The following is a 13,925-nucleotide window of genomic DNA, read 5'->3' as shown; positions in this document are numbered from 1 at the left end:
CGGTGCTCTGGAGGCCCATTTTCTCTGATGTCATCTGCAGGAGGACTTCTTGTTTGCCACATGGAGCTTTCTGTCATTTCTACAGGATGTGCTGCAAATGCAAACTTCAGCTAAGCGTATGGGAGCAGGTTTGCTTAATCTGGTTGAGCTGAAAGTGTTTTTGTGGCTGAAATACACCACATATTAATCACATGGCTTGGATCGGAATAAGAAGATAAATTATTATGCAGGCCGCTGGCTGGTAAAGAACAACTTCTTTGGTAGCTTCTATTTTTCTTGTAGACAGAAAGCCTGGCATCTTGTTTTTGTTTAATATCTGCATCCTAATCTGCCTTTTAGATTAAGAACCACCCAGTTTCTGGAAGGGAAAATGGGTGGTACACAGTGGTATACAGGAGCAAAGAACAGCTTCAACCTTCAGGTTTAGAGGACACTGAGAGATAGACAGACAGAGAAAGAGGAGAGAAAGAGAGAGAGAGAGAGAGAGAGAGAGAGAGAGAGAGAGAGAGAGAGAGGAGAGAGAGAGAGGAGAGAGAGAGGGAGAGAAGAGGGAAAAGAGAAGAGAGGGAAAGGGGGGGAGAGAGAAAGAGAGAGGCAAACAGACAGCAAGGAGAGAGACAGAGAAAGAAAGAAAGAGTGAAAGGAGAGAGAGACCAGAGCCAGACAGAGAGAGACAGACAAAGAGAAAGGAGAAAAAGAGAGAGAGAGAGAGAGAGAGAGAGAGAGAGAGAGAGAAATGGAGAGAGAAACAGAGCAAGGAGAGAAGGAAAGGAGAGGGGCGAGAGAGAGAGAGAGAGAAAAGAGTGAGAGCGAGAGAGAGAGAGAGAGAGAGAGAGAGAGAGAGAGACACAGAGGAGAGACAGAAAGAGAGAGAACAAGAAGAGAAAGGAGAGAGAGGGAGATTGAGAGAGAGAGGAGAGAGAGAGAGAGAGAGAGAGAGAGAGAGAGAGAAAGAGGGAGAGAGAGAGAAGAGAGTGAGAGAGAGTGAGAGAGCGAGAGAGATGCTGCCAGCTACAGTTCTGAGGAGTCACTGCGGTGAGCACACGGTCTCACACGAGAGGAAGCACAGCAGGAGCAGCTGCTGTGCGCTAACACTCAGCGTCACGGCAACTAACGTCATGAAAGGCAAAGGTCATGACTTACGGGATGGAGGAGCGTCCAGCTCCGGACGGGCTGGGCTGGGCGAAACAGCCGGATACGAAGGAGCCCATGATGGGGTCAATCAACTGCTGCTGAAGGAGCAGGAGGAGCAAAGCAGGAGGAAGTGGAGGAGAGAGAGGAGGTGAAGGTAAAGTCCCCCGCTAATAAACTCCATGCGCCATGTGATCGCTCCCTCAGCGCCTTGCTCTGACCTACATGAAAGCGACGGAGCGGCCACTGACACGCAGGTAGCCGTGATTTTTTTTCTGCTTCGTTCATCAGGACGGTGCCTCGGACACCTCAGCCCGATCCGGCTGGACGGGCGCCGCACCTCCTGCCTCACACTCCATCTGCGGGCCGGACGGAGAGAGAGAGGGGGGCTGGGCCGCACAGCCCCTCCTTACGGAAGAGAGGCAGAAAGAAAAAAGAGAAAGAAAAAAGGGGGGGGGTGTTACTGGAGGAGTGAATGGAGTGAATTGTGCTGGCCAGGAGGCAGTGATGTCAGCGGGGGCTTTATTTACGTCCGACACGCTGTAGGGAAGCGGTCAGGAGCCTGCCTGGGTGCAGCCTGTGCAGTCTGCTGCTGCTCTGCTGGAGCTATAAATAACACAGTGGCTCCGCTCCTCGGCTCACATGACCCGACAATGAGGGAAAGCGCCGCATTTAAGCCGCAGTTAAGCCACGTTTATGTTTCATGAGCACGCAGGTGAGAACGCACGCTTTAGCCTTCTGATTCACAGGTACAAATAGGCTTCAATTCACTTCCTTAAGCCTCGCATGCCAGTAAATGTGGGACGTATTCAAAGCTGCTGTGGTAAACAACACTAAACGGACAATACAGTTGAAACTAGGAGCCGGCCGTATGGGCCGTACTACTCTGCCATCTCTAGCACTGACACATGACAAAATTTGCTGAGAGCTACGTAAATAGTAAGTTTCCTTTCTGTAAATTTGTTTCCTGCTAGGTTAATGTTTACAATACTTCTGTAAGCAAAGAAAATTCGTAACAGAACAAAACAATCAAAACAAGCTGTGTTACATTTACTATGTTAGGAGTTCTTTTATCATAGAGCAGCAGTATCCAGGAGAAATCATTGACTGTATTAACAAAAAATTAAACATTATCTGATGCTGTGATACATTTGGACAGTATAATGAAATAGAATTTGATAATTACCACCTAGATATTTCGGCATTGTGCAGTATGTATCAGGAATTTAGTATTTGTTTAACACATCATATCTTTTACAAATACATGAAAATGAACTAGGTACACTGTACTGCTCAAAATCAGAGACCACCCTTCATTTCTTTAATTTCCAGTAAAAACATCTATTAAGTGCAAGCAATTCATTTTTCAGGAGAAATTTCCAAGGAGACTCAATATAAGATCATTTACTTGCTTTATGAAGGGAACAGAAAATAAGTGAAAAAAACAGGAGTTTGCAAAAATGTTCATAAAATGTTAAAAGATATAGAGAAGAGAAAATACATCCATCAGCAAAATCTGGTGGACCACCAAAACTATCACCCTCAGATAAACAGCACTTAAAGCTTTTATCTTTGAGAGTTAAGAAAAATCAAGCTCCTCTCTTGCTCCAGACCTGATATCCACAAATGTTTCGGTCCATCCTGTGAGAAGACAACTCAGCACTGTGAGTCTGAAAGGATGTGTTGGTGTTCTCAGAACGATGTACTGACCACCCCAGAGTCCAGACTTCAACATCACTGAATGTGTTTGGGATTACTTGGATTGTCCCTGCAGATGTCATTCAAAAACTGAAAGTCTCTTGAACGGAATGGAAGCTAAGATAGAGGCAAATACTAAATACTGAATACTGCAATTTTGATACTGTAATTAGTTGCTGAGGCTTCTATGTAATTTTCTGTTCGATACGTTTTCTTCTTTTATCCTCATAATGAAGAATAACTGACTTGTACTTAATGTTTGCTTTAACTAGAAATTGAACTGAATAAAAACTGAAAGGTTTCTGACTTTCACACAGTACTGAATTTTCACTGTTTATACATTTAAAGACATCAAGTCATTTCTACTCTCAGATAGAACATACACAACAATCAAGAATAATGCATGGAATTCTGGGTGTCTATGATATCTGGGTAATCTAGGCTAGAGTATTTTGGGTATCTAGGATAACTGATAATGTGTCAGAAACACCTGTTTGCAGGTGGAACCATTATTTATGTATAATTACTAAACTGACAGGCTCTTAGCAGGAGTAATAGCCGTGCCATCGACTTGTATGTTTTTCACAGCTGTTTTACTGGAAATTAAATAAATAAAAGGTGGTCTTTGACTTTTGCATAACATCGTTTTTTGCATGAAAACATGAAAAGACCCAGCGCATGAAAGGTCAAACACATTTGTTTCATTCCATTCCAGAACTCGGAAAAAAGACAACATGATTGTGAGCTCCTGCTCCAGGCCAGGCCATCCGGGTTCAGCGAATGCTTGAGGAACTACAACGAGGGCTGTAAAGCTGAGGCCCCTCTCGCTCCACTCATCCAGGAAAGCATGTAAGCTCTCCTGAGGAGGGAGTGCAGGTCTCCAGCAGTCCAACTGACCTTTAATCCATAATGCTCTGAAGAATTTCCTTCAGCTCCTAAAAGCTAATCATGTACAGTTCAAACAGAGCCCAGCAGCTGGCTGCCTTGGGCTTTTGTGCTGACCCACCAGGCCAACAGGACAAGTGGAGTATACAGGCAGCAGCAGCAGAGCAGCTGTGTTGTTTCAGCTATAGGCCACATTTTGTTACTGTAAAAACAGAGAAATAATCTCAGCTGGACTACTTCATGTATAGATTACACTGGCCTAAAATGCAGCAGATGAGCTTAAACCAAACAATGACTACAGGTATGAGCTGCACTGTCAAGTTGCACAGTATCTGAAATACTCTGAAGATGCTCAAAGAATCCCAAGATGACCTTACACAACAGAGTGCCTAATTTAATAATGTGATCTATGAGATGCCAACACTATTTTTATTTCAGCAAAGTACAACAGTACGTAACAGAAGACCCTTTCAAGGCCTTATTAATCTGCAAGACGCTGTATCAAAAGGAAATCATAGCATAACAGAGGACCTTGAAAGTAAAAAGTAAGAATTAAACACCAACAGCCAAAGCAAAGCATAAGACAAGCGTCAATGCATTCTTTTTCTATGGTGCATAATTTGCACAAATTTAAACACAATAAAGATGACAAAACTTACTGTTTCTGGGTGGTGTAAATTAATCAGACATTAATATTACTTATAAACTGAGAATTAACATAATAATTAAATTCATTACTTCATTACAAGTTTCTAAAACCTGCCAAGTTGTCCTGAAAAAAAACAAGACTAAGTGAGTCTGGTTTAGCTCAGACTGTGAATGGAGCCAGTGAGGAACGATGCCAGAAACTGAAACTTTGAGCCATGATTTTCCGTTCAAAATTGAAAATGGATGCCCTTTTACAGCAGGTTTCAGAAGATGCTTCCTCCCTAATGAAAGCCAACAAAATACTTTCAGGCTTTTGGTAATCAGTGCTTAATTCTGCTAGCAGACATTAGAGAATGTCATCCATCTTTACTTGCTATCAAATAATAAGCAAGTGACTAATGGGAGAAGAGTGGCTGCTTTTACTCTGGCAGATGTAAAGGTGGTCAACACGAAGATATTTTATCATTACTGTGATAAATTATGCCGCAATACACTTTTCTGAGCATATCGTGGATATCATCAGTACTTAAAGCACACTGACTAACTACATTTCATTACAAAGAGAGCATAATTAGTAGAGATGCACTGAAATTTCGACTGAAACATTTTAGCCAAAAATGTTTAAAGTGCCACTTTCCATCTTCGGCTGAATGAAAAAGATGCAGAAAACAAGATTAAATACGACTATAATGAAGTGTCAAAATCTGACACTTAACAAATCATATGAATGATAATTCAAACGAGAATCAGTGAACACTGAATTTCATGGCAAATACTGTAAATACTGTAAATGCACTGTAATGATTTTAGTGAGTTTATTTTATGTAACAGTTTTCATTTAATATCAGCAGATTGTATTATTAATAAACATGTATTTTCTTCATTACATCTGTAGTTTTGTTGTTTTTTACATGGAATAGCTGGTTCTTTTCCAACTTCTTCAACCTTTAAAAATTAAATATCATGATGCATATGCACATGTCTTGAAGTATTGTGAAGTTATATATTTGCCACGTTGCCCACCCTTACATTGCTGCAGGTAGTGTTGAGATCATGGGGTCTTATTACAGACTCCTGCAGTGGTACCAGAGACCGTCTTTTGGACACAGTTCATTTTAACATCCTGCAGATGGCGCCATTTAATCAAACATGACCAAATGAAATTCTGCCTCGGCATCATTTAAATGAATTGCTCCTCAGCCATGTTACAGTTTGTATTTCTGACACTATGGGACCCAATAAATCTCTCTCAGACAATACTTTCATACATGTTCAACTAGGGAAAAAACAAATGGTCCAACCTGAAAACTCAATTAAAACAGTTCTGGCCCCTTGTACACAAACTACACTAGCTGTACACTTTCTGTACTGGCAGTGTGTACTACACCTAATCCTGACATGTCATCTAGGAGCTACATGTCAGAATTTATTTTCTAATTTTGTCACAGTAGTGTATGTTGAATGACAGCTCCTAAAATGAGTCAGACAGTATTGAGGGAATAACTGACAGACAGCCTCTCTATTCTTAGAACAACATTTTCACCATTTTCAAGGAGAAGGTGGGCAGAAAAAATCTGAGTCTTTCCACAAGGAGAAAAAGCTAGATCACTTATCAGACCAGCTACATAACTATGTAATTAATGATATACCTACATTTAAATAGTACAGCAAAATGACAGCAGGCTTGCAAGGGTTAATATCCTTCACAGAAAATCTGTCTCATTTAGGTTTTTAACTTGAAATGTTGTCACAGAAAGTGTTATAAAAGCTGAGCTTAATGGATTTATTTATTAATGGATTTACTATCTTTATCTGTGTGCATTATTATTATTATTATTATTATATCAAATCACTTCTGTATGCAAAGGCAGGGGAGTGTGAGCAATTTTTAATTGCACTGGGCTGCTGTCTCCCAAAGCTCGTTCTCTAAAATGCATACAGATGCAGAAAACAACAATGCTGCAAAAACAAGACGAGAGTAATGGTTAAAAAGCCAACACAATCTATAAAATCACAGACAGCTCAGGTTGGAAGATTTTTTAAGATCAAAAAGTGGATTGTGCCAAATCTGCCTTAAACCACTCCAAACACCAAGTCTGGCTTTACTACTATGTGTACTTATTTAACAAAATCTATAGAAACAAATGAACATACAATGTTTTTCAAAACAAAGCTCTTTTTGATCGGTTTGATTAAGTCAAGACTTATTCATCATAGATCTATTTTCTGGGTCCGCTATCCAAACATATCCTTAAAGCAACAGATCAAACAAACATGCTAATGTTGATAACAACTGAAAAATTAAAACAGACATTCTTTTCAGCCAACAAATAATCACAACTGTGTATAAATATTACACTCCCAGAAAAAAAAACCCTTCTGAATGAAACTGCAGTGAGAATTGCAGTGGCAGTAAATTAGTTAAGAATTATTATGCTAAGAAATGGTGGAAAGATGTTGCCAAGGACAGTAAATAAAATGGCTATATTTGTGTCATTAACATTGCAACTATTGGTTAAGTATAAACAAACTCCAAGACATGCTATAAAGACAACAAGTTATCACAAACTAGCTCCTCTGCATCTGATGTTCTGACTAGGTCCAGTGTTACCTTCAGTATTAGCTCATATGAAGAGGTATCTTCTGTTGCGCAAACCTTCTCCTTATTAAAATGACATGAAAACCTACTGCTTTAACGTTGAGTGACTAAATTAATGTAAATATTAATGTAAACCTTTTTTGCTCCTTTTTAAACTGGTCAATATCCATATTTTATAAGCTCTCAAACATGTCTGCCCTTGAATTTACTCTGAATGAAAAATCCTCAAATGCACTTTTGTGCTACTAATATTTCCACTATGCCATTAAACTTTGTAGTCTGTTAGTACAAGTGCTACAGATGCTTTTAGGTAACCTGAATTTAAAGTTTGATAGATGTAGCAAGAACAAGTGGGACTTAACAGGGGTAAGTGGGGTAACAGGGACCAATCAGCATGATTCAATTTGCATAATGCTGAATAGTGGCCTTTTACTATTACTGATTGTTAGCAACATCCGCTTTTTTGATTGAGCTATTCTTTTAAAGGCACGACTGTTATAAATACACCGATCTCACCCCTCGCAACTTCCATCAGGGCAACAGAGCCTGTTTGATGATACCTGTATGAAGCCAGCTTAGCCTTAAGTCACTCCAACAGCCAAATGTGATGCTGCGTTAGTAAATATCAAATCCTACCTCAGGCAGCCCTGTAGCCAATCCTTTGTGTCCCTGTCCATCACACCATTGGCCAGAGCTTCTTCACCTTGTCCTATGGTGAAGCCCACTGCCTCACTGCCCGTGTCCAAAAAGGATGAGGTGACCTCAAGGGCCGCTTTCCCGCTCTTTCCAGTGGTGGTGACGCTGAGCACCTCCTGTCTACAGCCCATCTCAGCTCCCGGATCCAGAAACAACCCGCTTTCTTTCAGCCGCTGCTGGATCATGGGTGTGAGGGGCATGTCCAGAGTCAAGGCCGTCTCTGTGTCCAGCTGGGGCCGCGTAGGTTCCGGCTGAGCATCCGTCTCCTCTGCTGAAGATGAGAGCGCATCCAGCGAGTCCAGGCTGCTGTACCGTGTCCCGCGCAGTCGCTCTGACTCCAGAATGCTCTCGAACTGCCAGCTGAAGACATCCGTAGCCTCTGAACTCTCACTGGCCTTTCCCTCTACACTCCTGCAGGAGGAAACAGAGAAATGGGTGGACAGAAAGGGATGTTAAATTGCATCAATTCATCACGATTCAAGGTCATAATATTGATTTTGGATTTTAATAATATTCAATAAAGTTTGTGCTCGTTTTTTGTATGTGCCTAGTGTTCTGCCTATTTTCAAACAGCCTGCTGTATTGTTTATTCTTTATAATTCACTATTCTGTATATATTGTTTTGTGTTTAAATAATCAACGGAAAAACATAATCAAATCAAAATATGGTGTAATCTAAAATGTCATGATGCACTGAATTGTTTCCTAAAGAATCAGAACCATAGTAAAGTCAGAGATTTACACCAGTGGTAGGCCTGTCATGAAAATGTCACATATCAGGTGTTATACAACAGTTATTTCCGGCCATGCAAGCTGATTGGTTGAGAAGCGCTCTAACCATGCTGTTATTTCACCATAACATCACGTGTTTTTCCCAAAAACTGTTTAACTCCGCTGAGACGCCATTGCTAAGCAACGACTTTGACATCTGTAGGAGACGCTCAAGCCCTTTGAACGTTTTTACTTCTTACTTTGTGAAACAGAAAATTTAGGATCACATTTGACCTACAGCCGATTTGGTCAGACTCTGAAGATGAGACTACACTAAATTCCGAAACTGTCATTACCACTGAGCAAGCTTTTCAGACAGCAACTGTGACAGAAGAACACCTAAACAACCTGGAATTAGCCAGAAATGAACCGAATACCATTCGCCAAACAAAATGGGCTATAAAATGCTTCGAAAACTAAACAAAACAACATTAATTTTGATCTAGCAAAAAAAGACAACACTGACCTAAACTTGATATTTCGGCAGTTGTATGGCTCAGTCCGTACTTCAAAAGGCGAGGCTTACAGCAGACTGTGCAGCAAGTGAGCGGTGTTCGTTACTCTGATGTAGCAACAAGCTGCTTGTTAATGAGCTATAATTTGGCGGAAGGAACTGCTAACATTAAAATATATTAAATTCCACGTTCACGGTTCCCTATTTAATAATTTCTTACTTTATTTATTTAACTGTTGTATAAAAGCAGTAGAATACTCAAGGTTGTGTGTTACCACGAATAACATCACGGCTGTGATGATCTACGGAGACCAAATCACAGCCATGATGTTATTTCACGATAACACACTCCCTCTCGTGTTCTACTGTTTAATTACAATGCCAGCTAGAAGTTTGAACTTTTGTTGTTTTCGTATGATCTGTGACGTGTATCAACATACATGTTTTCTTCTTGCTTTAGTTTACATTTATTTGCCTCCACCCTTCTGATGAAAGTGCACTCAATTCACATTGTGTTTGTTGCAATGTAAACACACGATTGCTAAAGAAAACAACTGTGAAAAATAGGTGCATTCAGCTTAAATAACTACGACCAGCTAAAACAATTATCAGGCAATAGCGTACTAATTGTGACAGGCGTAACTACTGGTCAGGAATTAAAAGTCCAATTAGCATTGTAAATTCTAATAAGAAGCTTCTGCAAAATGTCTTTGCTTATAGAAGTTAAGGATGCACCAATATGGGAATTCTAGGCTGATGTAAAAAAACATTTCTTTTTTCTAAGTGCTGTTATTGGTATTAATATATATTTATTTATACATTGTAGAAACTAGGACTAAATCTAACTATATCAGCATTATGGAGACATGCAATATTTATTTTTATATGGTCATAAATCCAGTAAAAAATAATGCAGCACAGTATAGCCAAGCATCACCTAAACATTTTGTCTTTCAAGAGTATAATAAATACAAAATCAAATATCTGTTTGAATATATTAGTGAAATGTAAACTATCAATGCCGATAAATATTTTAAGCAATTATCTGCTGATCCCGATTTGATTTCGGTCTCATCATACATCCCTAACAGAAAGGAATTATGGCTATAGAAAAAAAAAAATTTAACTTCCTTATTCCATTGCAGAATCTTTATTTTTATATCTTGATCAATCTCTTTTTTATGTATGTGGTCTGGGTTGACTATCTGAAGAAAGCTTTAAAAGCATGACTATTATTATCTGACCTCACCCATCCTATCATCTACTGGCTTAAATCAGTCTAAGCATCAGCTTCCTCTAATGGGCTCTCTCATTTCAGAAGCACAGCTACTGTTTAAAGAGGAACTGCAACTGACCACAACAAGCATGAAGAAGTGCTGTGGGAGTACAGCAGTGTGTTGCGAGAATCTTTGCTAGGCAACACATGTGTTTGTCTAACTTCAGTTCAGTTCATAATATAACGCTGCAGTTAACCACCAAGCTCAGCATTTCAAGTACAGTACTTGAAAGTACAGTATTTCTAGTTTAAATATCTCTTTCAAGCTTTTCCCTTCACTGCAGTACAAAGCAGTGCTGAACAATTCATCGCTTTATACTGAAATTGCAAATTAAGCGCAATTTTCAAACCGTAAGTGCTGCAATTTTTAATAATACTCTACATCATTCAACATTATCTTTAGGTTTTAAGCAGGTAAATTTAACTTAATAACACAGACCTTGTTAACTGCCAGTCTGCTACACTATATTCAATCCCTCAAGCATGAAAAATCGGATGTGCTGGACTTCATGTGGAAAAATATGACTCAAGCTTAATTTAGTCAAAATACTTGCATTTCAATTTCAATCCCAATATTGGTCAGAAAATATCCAATCAGATATTTCCCTAAACCATTTAGCCCTTGTACAAAAGCATAAAAAAAATAGAAATGACTGAAATTTGTGGTCAGAACAATAGAAAGTTTATTGTATATCCACAGTATATACAATAAACAAGCTGCTTCAGTACTACAAAACAGCCAGGAATTGCTTTTAAAAGCTTTACAGTAAAAAGAACACTGCCGCTGTGATGACTATGGTGGTCCTCCCCTGCCCATCTGGTCTGCCGCAACGTCATGCAATCTAGGTTATGCCACTGACAAGCGCAAAGCTTAGCTTCATGTCTCTTTAAGACACATACACCGTCTGCGTGTCATCATTCTAATGTAAAATAGCCATAAACTGCCAGAAAGCAGAACAGCTCAAGATTTAAAATGCCTAAGTTAGAAAGGTAGAACACACCTGTGCCTCACTAAAATCTTTTCATTTTCATTCATTTTCGACTACACTGTATGGGTGAAGGTCCTTGCAAATAAACCCTGTGATAGACTTAGTAAGACTGGTAGCCCTCGAGGACGTAAAAGGAAGTTTTGCTTTAAAAACTGTATTGATTGCAGGCTGACTTCGAGTAGTGACCACGTTAGCTGTTTTCTCAACAACCAGATGAGGATGATGACCAAGAAGGTGACTATGCCTGTTTATTGTGTCAAATGTGGTATTTAGAGCAACATGGTTGGCAACATGTGGCTCTTTACTGCCCTGTTGCAGCTCCACAGCAGAACTAGATTTTTAGGTAAAAATAAAATAATCTTCCTTTGTGGGAAAATAAACTAAACCTAAAATACTAAAAACGCTGGAATTAATGTAGCAACCTTTAAACCTGACTGCTGGTCACCACAGCAACACAGACAACAATCTTGCCTAGACAGTAGTTAACGAAACAGCAAAGAGAAAGATTTAAGACGAACATATATAATTCGGAGACAAATGGATTTATTTTATAAGCACTTCACCTGTTTCCCTGATACATTTAATCTGCAACAAGAAACTGTCAAACACTAAAAATTCACGAGGCTGAACTCTCATCGCTTCTCATTTGTTGGCTTCTTGTTCAAATTTTCCAGTTCCACCTTAAATGGTGCAGCAATTACATTCTGGCACCTGAGGCACCATTTAAGGTGGAACGGGAAAATTTAAACAAGAAGCTGGAGAATGAGAAGCTGAGTTCAGCCTCGTAAAAAGTGCCGGAGATGTGAGATAAGCGGCTATAGCTGAGCTAAAGCTTAAAGCGGAGCAAAGTAAGTCTGCGTTTTCATTTATATTACATTTTTAGCCTATACTAGGACTTTTGCACAGACTAAGACATTTTTACAGCCAAGATGGTAAAACAGACATAAAATGCTGTGGCTCTTAAGTTGGTTTGGATAAAATGGCTTTTCTTAACATTTAGGTTGCTGACCTGTGATCTAGGGGCACCTGGCAATAGGTAACACCTATTCCTGAAGCTAGTGTACCAAATTATCAACTGTCATAATTTTGAGTCTTGGCTGCTGAAGACAACAGCATATTCAATTCATTAAAAATACCTCAAACAGGCATTCTTGATATTGAAACACTTGATTTAAAAAATCATCATCATCTTATCAGCCAGATCTGCTTTGAACTATCACCTAATCAACTGAAAGTATAAAGAAGAGCTGGTACCTTTTTGAACTATTTTCAGTTGAATCGCTGTCCGGGCTCAGCACACACACCTGTGGCACAGCGACCTTAAATGTGCCGTTGTGCGCAGGCTCATCCACGTCCCGAGTCAGCTGCTCCTTCATGCTACAGCTTGGCTCTCCATTCACCACTGCCTCCTCCTCTGTCTGGCTCTCCGCGAACCTCAGCTTCTTCTGGGGCCGCAGCCTGCCCCCATCTAGGAAAGCTGTGAAGATGCCTGGAATCTCCGCCAGGATCTTGCTGGACTCCTCTAGAGACGCATCCAGCAGCCCTGCTGCTGAGGAGTGCCCACCAAGGCCAGCCTCTTGGGTCTCTTCCCCTTTCCGTTCTGTCTCAGTTACAGGCTGAGGGAAGGATACTGTGGATTCCTCTGCAGATGTGGATTTGTCTGCAGATGTGCTGAGGGCAGCAGCGGGTTTGTTTTGGCTGGAGGGAGCATTCCTGAGCCCGGCACTCAGACAGCTCAGCTCCTCTGTGGCTGCAGCCGCTGAGCTGGGGTCCTGAATCAGCGCCTCGCACCACGAATCAAACAGCGCGCTGCACGTCAAGAGTGACTCTGCTGGCCTCGCTGATTGGCCGGCATCAGGGCAGCCATTTTGCAGCTCTGAGCCCTGATTGGCCATGCCTGGTGAAGAAGGGAAAGCCCCGCTGTGGCCGTTGCAAGGGATCATGGCCGAGGCAGCGTCTCCTGACTTACTGGCCTGCTGCTCCGGCTCCTGGCCAGTCGATGCAGCATCGTGATTTTGAGCTGCGAGGCCACTCAGCAGGTTGGCCAGTTCTCTGTCAATCTCTAGAAACAATGAGGTCTCATCAATGTCATCATCCTGGATGGAGGGGTCGAGGTTCGCACCGCTGTTCTCTTCTGGCTGGGGCTGGGAGTTACCTGGAGAGATGGAACACACAGACAGATAATGAGAGCTCATTTGAATGGACAAATGTCAGGACAGATTCGGGCTTCAAGGTGGCTTTGTGCTTAAGATAGCTAAGAACCGACAACAAGAACTAATATTTTATTGTACTTGGAGTGAGTCAGAGAGCACTTTTCATTTATTTGGTTTCTAGTGAAAAGAGTCACTAAATTTAAGTACAAACTACAAAAGTTTCAGTATTTAGTGTGTCTATGCTTTTTCATTATTACAGCCTTCATTCTTTTCTTGAGACTTACTTTCAGTTTTTCGAAGAAATTTGCAGAGATATTTCTTCCAGACCTGCAAAGTTCAGTCTTAGAACTTTTCTGCTTCTCACGATCCAAACAATCTCAAACACATTCAGTGATGCTGAGGTCTGGGCTCTGAGGTAGTCAGTCCATTGTTCTGAGAACATCAGCAGCCTCGTTTATTTGATTTGCAAATTTTCTCTTTTTTTGTCTATTTCTTTCTCTCAGAAATGGCTACTTCACAGCTACACATCCTTCCAGAGCCATAGCATTGAACTGTTTTCTCTCTCAAAAATAAAACCTTTAAGTAGTGTTTTTCTGAACATGATAGTTTTGGTGGTCTACTGGGT

The 13,925-nt window shown here is 40.6% G+C and overlaps 1 protein-coding gene across 3 annotated transcripts in view; it reads right to left on the bottom strand.

Moving 5' to 3' along the window:
- psd3l (pleckstrin and Sec7 domain containing 3, like) overlaps window positions 1-13,925 on the bottom strand; it is a 164,653-nt gene that overhangs the window by 124,391 nt on the left and 26,337 nt on the right. For all 3 annotated transcript variants that reach the window (XM_036595147.1, XM_036595146.1, XM_036595145.1), the window contains exons 3-4: window positions 12,402-13,302; window positions 7,598-8,068 (exon numbers count right to left, since the gene is read on the bottom strand). In XM_036595147.1, coding sequence (XP_036451040.1) covers window positions 7,598-8,068; window positions 12,402-13,090 — 1,160 coding nt within the window. In that variant the 5' untranslated portion in view covers window positions 13,091-13,302. The remainder of the gene's footprint in view (window positions 1-7,597; window positions 8,069-12,401; window positions 13,303-13,925) is intronic.

This window comes from Colossoma macropomum, unplaced genomic scaffold, assembly GCF_904425465.1.
Source record: "Colossoma macropomum unplaced genomic scaffold, Colossoma_macropomum, whole genome shotgun sequence".
In the NCBI taxonomy this organism is placed as follows: domain Eukaryota; kingdom Metazoa; phylum Chordata; class Actinopteri; order Characiformes; family Serrasalmidae; genus Colossoma; species Colossoma macropomum.
The sequence above is the reverse complement of the archived record's forward strand: the minus strand, read 5'-3'. Positions and strand labels throughout refer to the sequence as shown.